Raw genomic sequence first — 20126 nt, 5'->3', positions numbered from 1 at the left:
CCAGAAAAAGCCCCTCGTAGAGTTTACAGCCTACCTTTAATCTTCTCAATCTGGTTTAATGGAAAATAGCCTGTATCTTTCTTTCTTTAAGCCACATTTAGAAATTTTACACTTTTCAGAAGTCCTTTGTGATTATTGAATGTGCAAGGATGTATTTTGTAAAAGGGGAGAGAGATTCAAAAGATTGAGAAATTGATTATAGATGAAGGCCATGCAGTTTTATTAGATACAAAAAAGGTAAGATTTTAATTCTTATGCACATCTGAGATAGAAATACAGAACAGGAAATATATAAAGGAAATATATAAACAGTCATTATGAGGGAAGTCAAGTCAGTATTGGAATGGTCATTTTGGAGGTGATGGGTTTTATAGGAAAACTTTCAGACCAAAGATGCGTTTCTTTTTCAGAAGAATCAGTGAGATGGGAATAGGCAAACGGTATTACAGAGGGGGAGAGTTGCCACTTTCCCCCGAGTTTAAGTGAGGCTGTCTAAATTGGTTAATATTTTGAATTTCCTTTATTTCTTCACATTTGTTTCCATCTGTATTTTTTCATAAATACTAGCTGCTAAAAAACCCTTAAATTTATCTTTGTCCAAGATGATGTGTACTTATATGCTTTGATGCCTCTTACAATGATAAAATTGTCATTCAGAGCAACAAGGTGAGTCAAAGGTTAGATTTCTCTAATCCTATAAACCAGAAAAATCAAATCAGTCTTTGAACAGGTCAGTCACTAAATTGAATTTCTTCTTCCTTACTAGGATCCTCGGTTCAATGCAGAAGTTGACCAAATTACAGGCTACAAGACACAAAGTATTCTTTGTATGCCAATTAAGAATCATAGGGAAGAGGTAAGCCAGTTTTCCATTTTATAAAAGGTCATTTGGAAACATTTTTCTTTTTTGAAAAAAAATTTTTCACTTTGCGCACTTATGAAATAACGCTATAGTGACAAGTTAACTATAAAGTGCTTAAATGTTCTGCTTGATGTGTTTTATTTAGACTTGAGTAATAGGGTTGAATCCTGATACTTTACTTTGACCTAGAAATAAATTTTAGACATGTCATTTCTGTACCTCTCTTTCCTGAGGACCTTACTGACTCCTAAGATATATAATTGCTATTGTGGTTGTAATCAGTTTATTTCATATTATATTTTAAACATCTCAAAAACGCTTATTTCATAAATGGTTATCCATTTGCAGTGATCGTCAGCTGATTTTTTTGTTTGGATGCAAAATGTGGTTTGAAAAAATGGAAATTGCAGCCAAGTCCAAGCAAAATTTATTGTGAAATTATAACAAGCCATTGAAAATAAGTTAGTTTATATTTCATCTAACTAGAAGGTTTGGATTCTGTAAGCACTGAATTCTCTCTTCATTTTACATTTATTTGAAAAAAAAATAGTTAATACATTATCATTTAAACTGAGCGCTTCAAATGAATGTTCTCAGTCCTGTCTGCACATTACAATCAACTGTGAAACTCTAAAACGTTACCAATTAAACCAAGATCTCTAAGAGCTGGGTCTAGATACTGATACATTTTTAAAGCTCCCCAGATAATTCTGAAGTGTAGCCAGAGTTGAAAATCATTTCTTTAAGTGAAAACAAATAGATTGGAAGAGCCCATGTTTGTGGTTCTTAATCTTGGCTACACATTAGAATCACCTGTGGAGCATTTAGAAGTTCTCATGCCCAGGTTTCACCTTAAATCAGAATCTCTGGGGTTGGGACCCAGGCACATCAGTATTTCTATTTTTTTTAAGCTCTTTATTGGAGTATAATTGCTTTACACAGTTGTGCCAGTTTCTGCTGTACACCAAAGTGAATCAGCTGTATTTATACATATATCCCCGTATCCCCTCCCTCCCACAACTCCTTCCTGTCCTCCCTATCTCACCCCTCTAAGTCATCACCCATCATCCAGTTGATCTCCCTGTGTTATGCAGCAGCTTTCCACTAGCTAGCTATTTTACATTTGGTAGCATACATGTCAGTGCTACTTTCTCACTTCGTCCCAGCTTCCCCTTCACCCCCCACCCCATGTCCTCGAATCCGTTCTCTACATCTGCATCTATATTCTTGCCCTATCACTGGGTTCATCAGTACCATTTTTTTTAGATTCCACATACATGAGTTAGCATACAGTATTTGTTTTTCTCTTTCTGGCTTACTTTGCTCTGTATGACAGACTGTAGGTCCATCCACCTCATTACAAATAACTCAATTTCATTCTTTCTTATGGCTGAGTAATATTCCATTGTATATATGTGCCACATCTTTTTTATCCATTCATCTGTTGATGGGCATTTAGGTTGCTTCCATGTCCTGGCTATTGTAAACAGTGCTGCAGTGAACATTGTGGCACATGTTTCTTTTTGGATTAGGGTTTTCTCAGGGTATATGCCCATTTCTCCAGAGAAGACATGCAGATGGCTAACAAACACATGAAAAGATGCTCAACATCACTCATCATTAGAGAAATGCAAGTCAAAGCCACAATGAGGTATCACCTCACACCAGTCAGGATGGCCATCATCAGAAGATCTAAGAACAGTAAATGCTGGAGAGGGTGCGGAGAAAAGGGATCCCTCTAACACTGTTGGTGGGAATGAAAATTGGTACAGCCACTATGGAAAACAGTATGGAGGTTCCTTAAAAAACTAAAAATAGAACTACCATATGACCCAGCAATCCCACAACTCGGCATATACATCAGTATTTCTTAAAGCTCCCAGGTGGTTATCATGTGCTGCTAGGGTTGAGAACCACTGCCAAGAATACGAGAAACACTTTGCTGGTTCTACTTGATTTATATTCGGATTCTGATATCTTTCCTTTCCCTCCCCCATCCAGTCCTTTACCAAGTCCCATCGCTTTTTTTTCTGTTAGTGTTTCTCATTTCGATTTCTTTCTTTTCATTCCTGCTGCCTGTACCATAATTCAGATCTTGAAGTAATGCCTAAACTTTTAAAATATTCTTGTAAGGGGTTTTTGTACTTTAAGTCAATTTTCCTTTAATCCACCCTGCATATGCCCTTGGGAATTTTCCTGAAACACAGCTTTCTAAATCAGTGCTTCTAAAACAGTAATGTGCATATGACATTTTTTTTTATTTATTTATTATTTTTTGGGGGGTACACCAAGTTCAGTCATCTGTTTTTATACACATATCCCCATATTCCCTCCCTTCCTTGACTCCCCCCACCTCGAGTGCCCCCCACCCTCCCCGCCCCAGTCCTCTAAGGCATCTTCCATCCTGGAGTTGGACGCCCTTTGTTAGACAACAAGTTCCCACTGACTATCTATGCATATGACTTTTAAAATGCAGATTCTGAGTTCAGGCGGTCTAGGTGAGACCTGAGTGAGGTTCTTTTCTAACAAGCACCAAGTTGATGCCAGTGTCCGCAGATCACAATTTGATGAGCAGGATCCTAAATCAGTCACTTCTCAGTCGTCTAAGATAAGTTCTCAGTGCCCTAGAGTTGCTATGTGGTTTCTTAAGAGGGTAGTTACAGCCACAGTTACTGAAAATCCCTGTAGCTAAAACATGCAAATGAGCTTAAATAATTGACTAGCTAATTAATTGTGAATGAATAAATAAAATTGAAAAGGCCATGCATGGACCAGTAGTGTTCTTAATCGGATCACCAGATAAAGCAAATAAAAACCATGTCTTATGCAATATTGGGGACATAGTTATATTAAAAAATTATTTGTTGTTCATCTAAAATTAAATTTGACTGGATGTCCTATATTTTATCTGGCTGCCCTAGTTATAAACCAAGGACTATGATTGTGTGCACTTAAGAAGATGATGTTCAGCTTTTAATTTGTAAGTATGTTTTAAAACCATGGCCTGAAAAAACAACTTTGTACTGGCCGAGAGACTCAGCTTGAATCACACTCTGGTGAAATATCTCTTCCTAAGTAGCATGAACGGTGGGGATTGGGGGAGCCATGAGCAACAAAAACCCCAGGGTGAAGCAGGTGAGACTGCCCTTCTGTAAGAGAGCGTCCTCTGGATCCGTGCACTTCTGTCTTTATGGTTACCCAGTGAGGGTGATGTAAACTAAAACACCAATAACAAAACCCCCTGCTGTAGTGAGGTGTAAATTACGTACCATATAATTCACCCATTTGAAGTGTATAATTTGATGAGATTTTGACACATGCATGTGTAGTCATATAAACACCACTGTCATCAAGATACAGAACATTTCTGTCACCTCAGATATTTCCCTGTACCGCTTGTAGTTGATCTGCTCCTCCTCCCTCAACCCCCAACCCCCAAGAATCACCGCTCTGTTTTCCATCACTATTGTTCTGCCTTTTCTAGAGTGTCATAGAAGCCATATACATGGAATCATACAGGAGGTAGTCTTGTATGTCTGGCTTCCCTCACGTAGCATAACGCTTGTGAGATTCATCCATGCTGTTGCATGTGTCCGTGGTGTGTTCCTTTTTATGGTGGTTATTCCATGGTATGGGTGTGCCACAATCTGAATATCCGTTCATCCATTGACAGACATTGAGTAGTTTCCAGGTTTTGTCTTGTTAGGAGAAAAGCCGCTGTGGATGTTTGTGTGCAAGTCTTTTTGTGAACATGTTTTCATTTCTCTTTGGTAAATATATGAGGGGAATTTCCAGGTCATGGGTGGGTATATGTTTAATTGTATGAGAAACTTGCAAGCTCCTATCCAAAGTGGCTGTACCATACACTTTCTTACCAGCAATGAATGAGAGTTCCAGTTGCTTCACATCTGAGGCAACACATGGTATTGTCAATTTAAAAACATCGTAGCCATTCAGTTTGATTACGTGAATGAATAACCCCACTCTCAGTCAAGAGCCGTCCGCTCACCTACAGACCTGATTAAAATGGATTCAGCTACAGGTCCCCAGATTGGGATTGTCCAGAGCTCTCCCTAAGCGTCCTGCTGGGTTCCTCAGGATCCTCAGGGCTGTCTGCCTCCACACTCCCTCATCCTCTCCTGCTGCCTCTGTTTTACCCTGTGATGACTTGATATAAGGCTGGGCTCTTCACTTGTTTCCACAAAAGTTTTTTTCACACGAAGCATTTCATGAGATTACAAAAAAAAAAAAACCTTCAGTAACTTCACTGGAGTCTTAGTAACTTTACTGATGGGAAGGTTTCCAAATACAGCTTTTTAAACATCTTGCTGACCCTCCCCATTCTCTGTCCTCTCCCCCTTGTTCCCTCTCCTCCCACGCTCACACTGCCCGGTTTGAAATTATTTCCTGTGAGAATTATTTCTTCAGAAAAAAGGAATGAAGAGAAACAGTCGGAAAAACAGGCATACGCTCAGCATGGCTGTTGTAGTATAAAAAGTAATCTGGCTGACTGAGAACCACGGCCCCTAAGAAGATGCAATATATGACTTCCAGAATTATCTTTAAATTTACAGCTACGTAAACAAACTCAGGGCAATGTTTGCTGTTGTGTACACACAGTAGAAAAGTACTCTTTCTCCCACGAGCGTTTGAAATCAAAATAGAGAGTCACAGTAAGGCTTTTGGGAGTAATTCTTAAGATTGCTTGCTGTGGGCTTGAATCCCATCTTCACCACTTACTTGATGAGTAGCCAGGATGGAATTGGTGAATCCCTTCGTTCTTCAGTTCCCTCATCTGCACAATGAGGGTTATAAAAGGACCCACCTCCTAGGGTTGTTGTGAAGATTACATGCGTTTGTGCATGCAAAGGGCTTAACATATTTCCTGGCACACTGGAAGTGACTGATAAATGTCAGCTGTTACTTTTGAAAGGAGATCTAGAACTAAGCAAACTCTTAGGAGAAACAAGGAATGATAAGTTGTATGCAGAGGTCATCAGCCACATTATAACCAGTCAGCTGAGATCAAATGACAACCCAGCACCGTCCCTGACTTCACTGGTCTGTTACCCTCTAACACACTTTACGCTTAAAAGAAAATGACTTTTCATTGTTTTTCCTCATAAATGAGGCAAAGTGAATTTGGTTTCTTCTCTTTGTGTTAGTCCAATTGTACTCATTCCGACTAATTACCAAGGAACCTAAGATGAAATGTGGTTGTTCATAACATGTCTTGGTACCTTTTCGTGACTCTAATTTCTTAAGGTGCCACCTCTGAAGAGCTGCTTGAATGGAGCAGTTGACTATTGAATGCTAAAGTCTGAACTACAACACAGTCCAGAAAATTCAGAAAGATTTTTAAGATTCAGTAAAATCTGTAATCACTGCATCTGCCTCTCTTCTTGGGAAGTATTTCAACTAATTAAAATTTTTCGAGAGTTCTTTTCATCCGTGTTATAACCATAAGTGTAATAGCACAATGCCTTTTTAGAAGTCAGGATCGTAGATATTCCTAAAACCTCTATGACAGAATTATTTTTGAATCATAAAGGATAAGCTTTTGCAATTTTCTCCTCTCTGTACTCCCTTCTAAGACAGTGGAATTAATGGGCAGTGTGGTGGGGGTAGGGTGGGGACTGGAGAAGCTAGAGGAAGCTAAAATAATTTATTTTGGAAAGGTCACAGAGCTATTGGCTAGAGAAAATGAATGAAGACAAAAAGTAAAGGGGTCAAGGGAGAGAAGAGAGACAGCCCAGGCTGTATAATAGAATAGTTAGAGGAAAGACAGGGTAGGACTTTGGAAATAACTGCCTATCCTGTGGAAGCTATTCTAAGGACTTGACATATATTCTTTCATTTAATCTTCATAACAACCATAGGAGGTAGTTATTATTTTATTCCCACTTAACAGATGATGAAACGGAGACACGGGACATTTAGGGAACTTGGCCAAAGTCACAGAACTAAAAACTGGCGAAGCTCAGATTCAAGCCTAGACAAGAGGGTTTCTTAAAATCCTGCCGTGGATGACGACTGCACTCTCTTTTCTTCCCCCTCAGTGTTTTCTTGAGCCACTGCAGTCAACATGTAGATTCCTGTTGATTTGGGGGTGGGAGGTACACTGATGTGAGATGCGGCTTCACATATTGTAGAAGCAGGGCTCGAAGGGGGAGACAAGGAGAGCTGGCTGCATCCTGATGGTTCTTCAAAGTCAAGTGTTGAGACCACTCTGCAGACAAACTTTTTAAAAAGAGAGAGAGGGGTAGCAGGGAGAAAGAAGGCAGGGAGCAGGGGCGGGGGAGAGAAAGAGGGATCAGAGTCACATCCTCTGTAATGTCTTAAGAGGACTCCATCTAGTAAACAAGAAGAAATTTTTACCAGGGATGAAAGAGTTACAGGAGCATGTTTCATGTTCATCTGGGCCAGTGTGCTCTGTGATATGCACAGGAAGCATCATGAAAAAAATTTGCAGCAAGTGTGTGAATTTTTGGGGCTGCTGTTACATTTCTTTCAGGCTTAACGCTGGATTTTTCAGACCTGGGCACTTGGATCCGTTTTTTATTTTTGTCACGTGCGTTACTTATTTCTATAAGCAGACGTTTCTTTTATGTTTAGTAAAGAAGTGCAGGGAAACTCAACTCTTTCTAGCTCAGATGACCTATTTCTGAAATCCTGCCCTCTCTTGAAGTATTGCTTGTTATGACATGGTAGCGATGAGTGCTTTTTTTTCTTTTTTTAATTTGTAGGGGCTGCACCAATGAGGTAGAAGCCAGGACATTGTGAAATAATGCAAGTTCTATGAAAATTTTGTATTGATCTGAGGTAGAGATTCTATCCAATAATATCAGGCTAGGCATAACCTGTTTTCTCTTGGTTGAATGTCAACTCCAATTTTTATTAAGTAAAAATCTAACTTGGAATCAGAGCTCTTATCCTCCTCTGTTTTTATCATTTTGATTTTATTTTATCATATTTGATGATATACTTATAATTCTTTGATGAAATGTAACAGTTATAATAAAAGATTTATGGTAAGTTTTTTTACAGTATAAGGGAGCATTTTTAGCTAAATATCCAATTGTTTATATATTCTTTTAAAAGAAAACTGAAAAACTTCAAAAAATATCAGCTAATTTTATGAGATTTTTATGAAATAAGTACAATACTTTGATGAATCAGAGATTAAATGTCTGCTGAAAATCGTAAAGTAAAGCATTAATGGAATCAAATGTGTAATTCTAGCTGCAATATACAAAAGTAAATGTTTTCTAGAATTTAAGGTACATAACTTTATCTGCTAATCCCCTCCTAAATTATCTTGCTTTGAAAGTAATTGTTGAATCACTGCACTAAGTAGAGCCCTGGTCTAGGCAGTGAGGATATGAAAAAAAAATGAAGCAAGGAAGATACTTGAAACTTTTTTTTTCAGTTTCAATGAGAGGGAGACCTTATATACCAAAAAGCAAATATCAATGCAAGGTAGCAAGACAGATGTTAAATAAGTTCAATATTCAACACATAAGTTCGAAGGAAAGTCTGTGGATTTCAGGAGCTGGAGGAATCACAGAGGAAGGCCGAAAACTGTGGTTTCATACAGCAGATCCCTGCTGTGTTTATCCCACAGGCTTAAGAGAGGAAGCTGGAACATGGTTTCTGTGAGAGGGTGGAGGCAGGGTGGGTGCTTGCCTATGATCTTCAGCTCGCAGTACTGACTAGGGCTTTTCTTAAACTTGACCCGTAAGCTTGGAACAGATAAACGTTACAGCTTTATACATAATCCTACAATTCGAAGTCAGACTAGATGAAAATAGAGCTACAAGAATAAGCAGAGTTTAATTGCAGACTGTCAGTTGATCTAGATCTATTTTAGTCTTAAAGAATTGGCTACTTATGTGTTTTTTGAAAACTTATAAATTGTGCATTGCATTTATTCCCCTGTGATATTTGTTTTAGAAACAAAACAGAAATACTCCGAAAAGTTTCCATTGGTACTGGACTTGATATGGTGATGGTGAAGATCTTTTCCTTTTTTTTTTTTCCACATTACCCTTTGAATAACAAACAAGTGTATTTTACAAAGAAGAAGATGGTAACCACTTTCCTAAGGAAAAAAACATTTCTTAAGAGCATCAGATGAAAAACATAGTGCTAGTAAGTTAAACCCCTGAGGCTACACTGCTGATCCAGGAGAAGAAAGAATGAATAAAAGCTTGAGACTGAAAGTTAAGTTAATGGTAGGCTATATTTACCCAAATCTTATTTTCAATGCTTAGAAAATTTGGTTCAGACTGAATGCTATGTTTTATTCAATATAAAGTTAATCTTCATTGGTACTTTTAGAATTCCAGCAGTTGTTGGAATGCCTTGCATTTTTCATTTGATAGAGCATTTGTAAGTTTAATTTTGAGAAGTTTTATATAGATTCTGAATTATGGCTAGTAGAGGTCTGGAACCAGCTGCAGGTAAGCGAAAATAATTTCTTTGTATAATATCTGACCCAGAACCACATAATGAGACCTTGGGATGGATTCTGATTATTAAATAATGTTCATGCATTCTTAAAGAGTTAAGGTAGTTGTCAGTGAAATTGCTGCTCTCAATAGATATATGTATGCAAACATCTTTATTCATCTAAGAGCTAAGATTATATAGGCAAAGTGCTTTAAAAACTATGTACTCTGTATTCCTTCTTATTAAATCCTCACCTAAAAGTTCTTACTTGTTTCTCTTCTACCATAAAGTGAAAATTAATATTCTGGGTGGAATTCAAATAAAAGTATAGAGTTGGTGATCTTATAAAATTTTTGAATCATATCTTATCTCTCTCTCTTTTTTTTTTTTTTTTTTTTTTTTTTTTTTGCATCACTTGGTAGCAGTGAAATAAAGTGAAGATGACCTGGATTTAGAACTTCCAGATGCATTTGATTATTACACATTATTTGATGATCCTGTGTATGACATTAGTGATCTCTTACAGCATAACAGATTACCCTAAGCTTAGTGATTCTGAACACGAGCCTTTCCTATCTCGGTTTCTGTGGTTCAGGAATGCCAGAGCGGCCTAGCTGGCTGGGTGGTTCTGGCCCAGGTTCCCTGCCCGTGGCTGCACTCAGGATGCAGCAGGGAGGCCTGACTCACGCTGGAGCGTGCACTTCCCAGAGGGCTCGCTCGCGTGGCTGCTGGCAGGAGGCCTCAGTTCCCGGCCAAGCAGGCCTCTCTGTAGGTCACTCTGTGTCCTTGACACACGGCAGAGGGTGAGCAAGGAGGAAGCAGCAGCGCCTTGTACGTCCAAGTTGTTCACCTTCGCTTCACGGTAGCTGTTCATTAGAAGCCAGGCCTCACGTCCGGCCCAAACTCAGGGAGGGCAGTTAGGTCCCACCTCTTGAAGAGAGCAGCATCAAAGGATGTGTGGAGATACTGTGAAACCACCAAAAGTCCTAAGAGTACTTTGAGGCTTTAGTTTCTTTCCTTAAAACTGGTCAGATGATAAACGAGGAACTCTGCTTGTTAATTAAAATAATATCTTAAACAATAAGGACCTACTGTATAGGACAAGAAACTGTATTCAATATCTTCTAATAACCTATACTGGGAAAGAATCTGAAAAAGACTATACGTGTGTGTGTGTGTGTGTGTGTGTGTGTGTAAAAACTGAGTCACTCTGCTGTACACCTGAAACATTATAAACCAACCATTCTTCAATTAAAAAGATCTTAAAAAATAGTGTTTTCTCAACCTTTCATGTTCTAAAAATAACATCAGCTACCAGAGACAACATAGACTGGATTTAAAATAAGGTGGAAAATTGGAGTGTGTGCCCTGCCGGATTGGCTTGAATCAAAGGGAAAAGAGCAAGTAGAATTACAAGAGGAGAACTGAGGAGGAGAAGAGGAAGATCCCTGCTGTTTGAGCTGCGACAAATGATTGGGGTATTAAAAGTCTTCTAAAATATTATGTCACAAATGCAGGTCTTCGTGAGGTCACTGTTTGTGTGTAGCTTAAGTACTTTGCTTCTTAATACCTATGGAAAATGCTCACTGGTATATCCTTATTATCTCTCTGCACCATTGTTTTCCGCCTCCCTCGTGGATCAGGATTGGAGGGAATGTGTCTAGTATTTCGGCACAGTGTTTGCTTGGGTGTAAACTGGAGGCGAGGCCATGCAGGCAAGCTGAGGCGGGATTGTGAAGAGTCGGCAAGTTGCCATGCAAGAGAGGTGCTGGATTTTTTTTTTTTTTTTAAGCCAGGAAACATTTGCTGTCATTTAAAGATCTGTGTGGCCAGAGTGTTAAGGATGAACAGTTTTCTTTGTTTAATCTCTAACCCAGAGCCACATGATTTGACATGATAGATTTTGATTTCCATATTTGTTCATATGCAGGGAAAACCCTGGGTCTGGAAGCAGGGAAGCTGGTAAGGAGGCTTTTGCATAATCCAGACTAGGGGTGGATTTGTTGCACTTCTGTTTGGGCGATTGAGGGATTGATTTGATGGAGGGTTAAGTAGAAGGAAGAATCTAGAATACTTTCTAGGTTTTTTATGTAGATGTAATGGGGTAGAATTGTGATATTCCCTAAAGTGAAACATGCTACAGAGAGAATTGGTTTGTGGGGATCAAAACCATTAGCTCTTTTTTGGGGGGTATGTTTTGCTATCTGTTCCTTTCTCCTCTCTCCTCAAATCTCAGTGCTGCATCCCCATCCTCACTTTCAGCCAGTGGTCTTGCTTACTGAGAATTTGAAAACAGGAGCTAGGTTATTGATGGGGCAAGTTTTCTGTATAATTTGGAGGAGATCCATAATAGCAGTGGTAGAAATTTGCTGAGGATCGGAAGTAGGACCTAAGAAAAGAATTGCTTTGTATTTCCGTGAACCAAAAAAGATGCTTTGTTATGCATTACAGAATGGTTATACAAGTGTTCAGTTCAGAAATTGGTGGTAGTCATCTCAAATATTGAAAGTGGGGAGGTCCTTGAAAGATGGCAGTTTGATATTGAGTGTGACAAGACTGCAAAAGATGACAGGTGAGTAGGCATTTAAATTATTTCCACCTTAATATGCTTGTTCTAAAACTTGTTGTCTTTACTAAATGAGTTCTAATGATATTGAACAAGTTTCATATAAGGTATAGTTTTTTCTACAATGTTTAATTTGATCTTCAGTCTCCTGTGGAAAAGAATTGTGCTTATGACTTTAGCATGTCATTAACTTCTAGTACTTTTAACATAATTGCCTTTAGTCTAAATTGGTGAATTTCAGATTGTAGTATTTATGGTGGTATATGCAAAACTACACATGATGTACTAGGTGGCCCATTTAATGAATTGTTTAAAACTACTTTTAACCATAAGGGATTATCCTAGACTCTACCAGCTTAAGGTGCAACTCTGTTGCATTGCACTTAATGCCACAGATTTCCTAAGACACTTCATAAACCCTGAAGTTTCCAGACCACCCGAATGGGAAATGCGCATCATTATATGCTGATGTCTAGCATTGTCCTAGGCATACTTACCTGTAAATTCAGAACCATTTCTCATAATGAAATGTAGTTTGCTTCTGAAGCCTTTGGTCTATTTTAGGAAATGTTTAGCTTATAAAAATGATTTGATATACAATTTAATATCTTATTTTAGACAATAGGGAATTAGACATTTAGGCATTACTAAAAATGCCAAAATGACTATATCCGTTAAACATTTTAGATACCACTGTTATTTTTATTTTTTAAGAGGTGCTGAAGCTTTCCTAACTTGAAGCACTTGGCAAATTTTCTGGTCATCTGATACAGAATGACCTGATACTAAGACCAACCCTAAAAAAATGATTAGAAGGATAAATGAAATAATAAAAATACATAGTATGTCTACTGTGGTATGGGTCCTAATGATACACTCATTTTTTAAAAACACTCCTTTTTAATGTATTACTTCTTTGATTTTGGAGTCATTAAATCAGATAAATAACCTTACAGATGTTTTCAGTAACTCATTAAAACTTAAACTGATTTGATCTCTTTGATAGTGCACCCAGAGAAAAGTCTCAGAAAGCTATCCAAGATGAAATCCGTTCAGTGATCAGACAGATGACAGCTACAGTGACATTTCTGCCACTGTTGGAAGTTTCTTGTAAGTATTATACAACTTCACATGGACTTAAATTTGTTGGGGAAAAGACTAAGCTACTATTTTAAGAATTACCATTTTATTAAATTTTTTCTTAGTTATCAATATCATGTAATAAAACTAAGGAAGCATTATAAAGGAAAAGTAATGTTATATGCATTCTGTAAAATTTGGAAATGCTGAAAAGAAAGGAATTAAAGTATTCCACAGTACTCACCCTTGAATGTTTTAATGTAATTCCTTCCTTAATTTCTTATACATTTTTATGTATTGATATATATTTAAGACTACAGCTATAATTGTGTCTTACTTGTCTACCTTCCTTACTCCTTGAAACATCACATGTGTCCTGAATACCTACTATGTGCCAGACTCTGTTCTAGGCACTAGGATACTGCAATCACAGAACCAAGATGTCAGTTCTCCTGTAGGTTATATTCATGTTATCCCATGTTACTGATTATACACTTTCTACAAATATCTTTAACGGGTTTCCTCTTTAAAGAAAAGAAAAAAACTTGAAGTTTTCATAAGATAAAGTGAAAGGAGTGCAATATTTTCTGTACTACAGTAAATTTCCATTGAGGAAAAGCAATTAACTAGTTATTACAGACCAGGCAAAACGACTTTTCTAACACTATGAGTGGTTCAAAATGTGAGGGAGATAGGGCAGGCAGTTTTACTTTTGAAAAAATAATGTAGTTCAATGATTTTATCTGCAATTTAGGTTCATTTGATCTCCTGATTTATACAGACAGAGATTTGGTTGTACCTGAAAAATGGGAAGAGTCGGGACCACAGTTCATTACCAATTCTGAGGAAGTTCGTCTTCGTTCATTTACTACTACAATTCACAAAGTAAATAGCATGGTAGCCTACAAAATTCCTGTCAACGACTGAGGATGAGATAAAGACAGTATAATGTACTTGTATTCTCAAATGTGGTTTTCCTGAAACCAAATCAACTGTAGTTGATATGTTTTATTTCATTGGTTAATTTTTAGATGGAGAAAACTTAACATTATGCTTTACTGAATCTGTGCATAATCGTTCCATTCCTTGGTACCTGTTTCACGTTCCATAGGGTTGACGTAAGTTATTGCACACTGTTCCAAAGGGAACTAGCAGATTACATCAGCATTGTAATGTCAGTTCCTTTGACGATGGTAACTGTAGATGGAAAAACTTTTGCGATACAGCTAAATGTCTTTCTAAATCAGACCTTTTGGTCAAGCACCTTGACTCAGAGTATACAGAAATATCTAAATATAAAATAGAGCAAAAGAAATATGACTATTGAGAACATGTGTTTAGATCTTGAAAGGAACTAATGATAGTCCATAAGTAATGAAATATTGATCCTGTTAGGTCCCTTTGCCATTTATTTGTATAGTTTCCATATTGAAAAGTTTTCCAATTATTTGATTTTAATTTATATAACTCGAATCTATGAAGCCATGGATAGTCCTGCTATTCAAATTCCTGTGATACTGAACTTTTCAGAATGTCTTTTTATGTTTTATAAAATCAAGCTTTAAATGACAATGATGAAATAAAGTTAAATGTGTATGTTCTAAATTTGTCTTAAAATATTCTTATATTGGTGTGGTGTTGATACAGTTAAATAGTTATAATGGATTCAGTGCAGCATATTATTTCTTGTGCCTACTATGGTTAGCCTAAGAATTCAAAGTTGAGTAAGTCTTGAGGTACTTTCACTTTAATGGACAAGCTTTTATTGTACCCCCTTCATCTCAACAGTACATTTAAAATAAATGTTCTTTTTATGAAATGATAAATGTCCTTTGGAATTAATTCAGTTTAGCAAATGTTGAGTTGTAGAACCTTTCTGTACTCTTAGCCTACTACCAGTCTAATGTTCCATATACAGTTGACCCTTGAACAGGGCAGGGATTGGCTCACTGACCCTCCAAGCAGTTGAAAATCCCAGTATAACTTATAGCCAGCCCTCCACATCCATGGTTACCCCATACCCATGGATTCAACCAACCACAGATCGTGTAGTACTGTAGTATTTATTACAGTACTGAAGCTTGAGATCTTATGAAGGAGAGGAAAATACACAGCAGAGGACTATGAAGTAACCAAACAGTTTACTTCATTATGTATTGTCTTTGTTGTTTCACCTGGATAATCTTCTCTCTGATCCAACAGTGTGCTTGTTAAGAATAAAGGGCAATGTCTTACATTCTTCCATCTCTTAGAGCTGCTGGACGAATAGGTGCCCGTTTTTGATGATGGGTATCATGAATGCTGTTGCAAAAGCCAGTCTCTGAAGCGTTGTTGAAGCTATCTAACAGGTTCACCCACAAGTCTTCCTAAATAAGAAAGTAGTTACTCGGAAATACTGTTGATTTAGGGATGGTCAAGAGTCAACATTTGAATTCTTGAGCTGTTCATAATCTGTTAACATTTGAAATATGCGTTGAGAAGGAAAGCAGAAATAGAACTTGAGTAAAAATATGGAGAGTGTTGAAAATCATGTTTTTTTTTTTTTTTTTCCTGTTTTTAGGAAATACGCTTGAACGTTTTTATAGAAAGCAATGACTGCCTCAGGGAACGCCGAATGCGCCCTCTGTTAGACAGTGGGAATAATGATGTGGTTCTTCCCCTCCCCGCCCCCAAAAAAGCTCACCATTGTATATTACTGATGACGCTTAAATTTCTATCATGGGTATTTTTGACAAATTAAGTGACCTTTAATATTAGTACTTTTCATTTGTGATTTATTATGTTACTTCTCCTTTAAGAGTTATGTCCAAAAATTAATGCTGTGGATTTGAAACTCTCAATAACAAGCTTCTGCCATACAATCTGTTGCCCACAGGTTACTCTATAGTATCAGGTCTGCATCAGCTAGGCTCTTGTTTTTTTGAAAACAGCAAAAATTGGTGCTGAAAAATTTAATGGAATAATATTAGCTACGTAAAGAATCAAAGGGAAGGCTGAAAACCAGAGGACTAGGGCAGCCCCAGGGATTTTCAGTGACAAATTTGTGCGATCTGTATATCTTTATGTAATAAATGGGTCACTAGTGTTACTCAGTGATCTATCCAAATGACTCAGGTTGATGGTTTAAAAAAAAAGTGACAATGAAAAGCTTTATTTCCATTTTAACAAGTTGAGATGTAAGACTAAGAATTCTGGGAAATTGCATTTTAAAATACCTTGATCATTTCATCTCGGCCAACATCCTTAACATGGTTAAATTAGACTTACCACACCATTTGCATGTTAATATTTACTCTTGTGAGAATTCTGAGGAGCTAGTCATGATCTCTCTTACCTCTTATAGATTATATGTCAGTTCAGAATTACACATATTTGAGTTGAGTGGGAGCCAAGCTATAAGCTTTAGTGATTAAACTAGATTGGGAAAGCTTTGGTCTAAGGTTCCAACTGGACTTGTTCCACCCTCTTTCTATATCATGAGGCACACCCTGGGAGGGAGGTACTTAAACCAACAGATGAAAGAATTGTGACTGACTTCCACACCGTGTTAAATATAGAGAAGCTAAGATCCCAAGAGTCTGGTGGGCCTCTAGAGCTGCCTGGGCTCTGACTCAGTTTTGCTTACCAAGTAGGTAGAGGAATGAAACCAGGTTCCAGGGGAGCCCATCAAGTTCTGAAATAGAGCCCCAGAAGGGACTGAACCATACCTGGTCTTCAGGATCCTTCTCCCAGTACCATCAATCCGACAGAGAAGCCAAGCCTGTGGGAATTTTTACACATAGGTTTAACAATCTCATGTATCAATTGGCTTTTGTTGTAGAGCAAACAACCATACCATTAGCAACAATAAGCATTTTTTCCTCAAGTCTGCAGGTCAGCTGGGGTGTTTATCTCATTCTCAGCTAAGCCTGCAGGTCATGTGTCTTGTTCTACCACTGAAGGGGCAGTGACTAGCCAGAATTCTCGAAGCTTTGGTTCAGAACTTGCACACTGACACTTCTCCACATTCCACTGGCCAAGGCACGTCTTATGGCTAAGCCAAACGTCAGTGGGGAAGGGAAGTGTACTCCTCCCAAGGAGATGGGGGGAGAGGTATGACAATCCCATGACAGGATCTAATAGACCAGGGGTTGGCGAACTTTTTCCGTAAAGGGTCAGATACTAGTTTAGGCTTTGCAGCCATATGGTCTCTTGCACCTACTCGAGGGATTCAGTTGTAACTTGAAAGCAGCCTTAGACAACAGGTAAATGAATGAGCATGGCTGTGGTCCAATAACAAAAACCAGATGGTGGGCTATATTTGGCCCATGGGTTGTAGTTTGCTGACCCTGTAATAGATCTGTTTGCTGTTTTGTTTACAAATATTCAAACCCCTGCCTGGTTCAGAGCAATTGATTCTATGATATTCAAGGCTCACATTTAAAACAGCATCATTTGTTTTTTCCATCCATGGTACCTCAAATGGGACAGCTCTCTGTCTTATCTCAATCCTGTATTCTGTGAAACACAACTGGCTATTTCTTTAAGGTACTCCTCAGGACACCCCACAGTGAATTATGATCTGAAAACTTGGGAAGGGAGGTTCTTTAGCACATGATGCATACAGAGATTCCAAATAGCATAAAGACATAGACATTACCTTCTGCTACCATTTAATTGCTTCATCTGTGAAATTTACCTTAATTTTATCTGTGAAATATCAGAATAGCTACAATGCTATATTGTAATACCTGTATTTTCCACCAGGTGTCACTAATGTTGTGATCCTTAAAGTGAATTTCCTCTGACTCTAAAGACTACAATATTCAGCTTTTCTTACTGGAAGTTAACACTGGTATTTCTGTCTACAAAAATATAAAGATATCGGGGGGGGAAACACAGCATCTGTCTTTTGCTAGGCACTTCACATGAACTATTTCATTTAACTCTCATGCTTTAGTGCACAAACAGAATTGCAGAGTCAGTGCGCATGCAAACGGCACCATGGTTTTTAAAGTTTAGATGGTCTCTTTTGACCACAGCCAAGGAAGCTCATCTGACTCCACAACAAGCACATCAAAAGCAATTCTTCTTCCGCCTTTTCTTAATGGTTCTTACCTTCTACATCCTTTGAGCAATTGAGTGTCCTGAACAAATTACTTTTTCTTTACTGGGCTTTAAGTTTCATTGGTGAGTTTGTATTTATGCTTTCCTCAGATGACTTTGACCAATGAATGGAAAGAACCAAAACACAGAGGACTTTATCCTATACCTTATCTATACTGTTTACAGAATAAATCAAGTATGAATTTTCAAGCATCTGTGAAACAGTTTTCCAACTAATCAGGAGAATTGTCCATTTAACCATCTCAGTTACTCCTTGGGGAATTAATTTTTTTGCTTAACTTGTAAATAATAGTTTCTCATTCTTTTTCTATTCAGTGTATGAAATTGTAAAGTTATTTTGTTCAATGTAACCATGATAAAGGTTTGTGTTGGAATAACTATGAAATAGAACCTGTCTGCTAAACTTCAAATTTTATGAGTTATATTTTCTAAAAACAGATCTTCAGTGATCTTTCCGTTCTTGAATGTGGCTTTGAAAGCCAGCAGTATTAACCTACGCTTATTAAAAAAAAAAATCTAGCTGGGAAAGCTACTTAATCTCCATTAGAGTTGACAATCCTGTTCCAATCTGGCAAAAACACTGTAGCCCTAGCAACAAAACTATTAGAAGAGGCCTAGAGAGAAAAATGTCAGAGTTGACCCTCTGATTTCACAAGTCAGTTTATGCTACCACTTCACCTATTTTTGTCCTCCTGCCATTTGATCTATTTTTATACTAGAGAAACATAATATAGTTTCATTTATTTGTGTAAAGTCCGTTTTCATCCACGTTTATCTGCATCATTTTGCTATGCAAGCCTGTTTGCACCAAGGAACTTGCATGAGATCAAAATCTTTATTATCTTGGAATTTTATCTGTGCTGGAAAAGGCCGCTGAGCATAAGGAGGCAAACCATACTCTTTCTATGCAAGGGAAAGATCTCAAAATGTCTTTAAAAACTATCTAGATATGGACATATTGAGTGGATGCCTAGACATGGATATGATTTCTATTTGAATGGTAGTCTCACTAAGTGCAGAAGTTAGTGGTTTTAAAGATTGAGTCAGTGATATCCAAAATATTTCATTTCTAAAATACAGTTCTTGGATCACTGTACTCAATCATAATAGTCAATACAGCTCTGTAGAAAACAGTTCAAAGCTTCCAGATCTAAGAAAAGAAATTTATAGGTAATGAGCATCTACTGTGTGCCAAATACCAGTTCGGTGCTTTACACCTGTTCAGCCTGGTTCCTTCTAGGTGGGGAAGTGGGAGACTTGGGCTACAGCCTGTGGTCTTGGAAACTGGTGATGGGACATAGGCAGAGCCACGAAGCAAAGAAAATGATGAAGTCTGAGTTCCAAATGACAAGTCCTCCAGAGTAAGGAATAGCTCCAAAACTTCAGGTCTGTGAGGGGAGAAGAGTGTGGAAAGAGAAGGACTGGATCCAGAATGAAGGTTGTATAACTGCTGATCCCCAGTAAGTCCCAGAGGATAACCGTGAAGGAACACTGAGTAGGGAGAAAGAATCCTTCCTAGAGTATCTTTAGCTCAATTTGTGGGCAGGGAGGGGATCCGGCATCAAGTTAGTACATTACACATGCATTATCTCAGTCCTCACAACAACCCAATGAGAGTTACTATCCCCATTTTATACCTGTAAACAGTGAGATTCAGGAAGGTTAAGTAATTTGCCCAACTTGAAACATCCAGAATACATCCCCAGACCCGACTCCAAAGCCCATATTCTTTCTACTGTATCTCATTGCTTCTCAGAGACTGGGGAACAAAGAAGGGTTCCCCTGTTTCCCTGTGCAGACTCAGCCAAGGAGACTACAATACCACACGACTCTAACCCCAAGCTGGAGAAGTGAAAACTCACAGCCACAATATTTGAGTGTCAAGGAACATTAACTTTTTAAAAAACTCTTTTGCATAATAAGCTATCACTAAATGTTTATTAACACAAAACATTTTGTTGTGTAACAGGAGCTTTCGTTTTCTTCAGTCAACATTTTCTTCTCTCATTTCTTTCACTTGTTTTTGTAACTAAATGCTGTGTTGGAATTTGGGCTTCTGCT

At 37.9% G+C, this 20126-nt stretch overlaps 2 protein-coding genes across 2 annotated transcripts in view; both read left to right on the top strand.

Annotated features, from left to right (window-relative positions):
• The window catches only part of LOC130835237 (cGMP-specific 3',5'-cyclic phosphodiesterase-like), a 39078-nt gene extending 30140 nt beyond the window's left edge, over positions 1 to 8938 (top strand). Inside the window, exons 3-4 of the mRNA XM_057706663.1 lie at positions 767 to 856; positions 8816 to 8938. Coding sequence (XP_057562646.1) covers positions 767 to 856; positions 8816 to 8863 — 138 coding nt within the window. The 3' untranslated portion in view covers positions 8864 to 8938. The remainder of the gene's footprint in view (positions 1 to 766; positions 857 to 8815) is intronic.
• A 2795-nt stretch (positions 8939 to 11733) lies between these two features.
• On the top strand, positions 11734 to 14739 carry LOC130834498 (mitotic spindle assembly checkpoint protein MAD2A-like; the record flags this gene model as incomplete). Its single annotated transcript, XM_057704643.1, has 3 exons — positions 11734 to 11885; positions 12886 to 12989; positions 13714 to 14739. Coding segments are annotated over 3 exons (429 nt in total), but the record flags the coding sequence as incomplete, so codon positions are not given.
• Between the last annotated feature and the right edge of the window lie 5387 nt (positions 14740 to 20126).

The sequence above is a fragment of the Hippopotamus amphibius genome, chromosome 13 (assembly GCF_030028045.1).
Source record: "Hippopotamus amphibius kiboko isolate mHipAmp2 chromosome 13, mHipAmp2.hap2, whole genome shotgun sequence".
NCBI classification, from domain to species: Eukaryota; Metazoa; Chordata; class Mammalia; order Artiodactyla; family Hippopotamidae; genus Hippopotamus; species Hippopotamus amphibius.
This window is presented reverse-complemented; position numbering and strand designations above follow the sequence as displayed.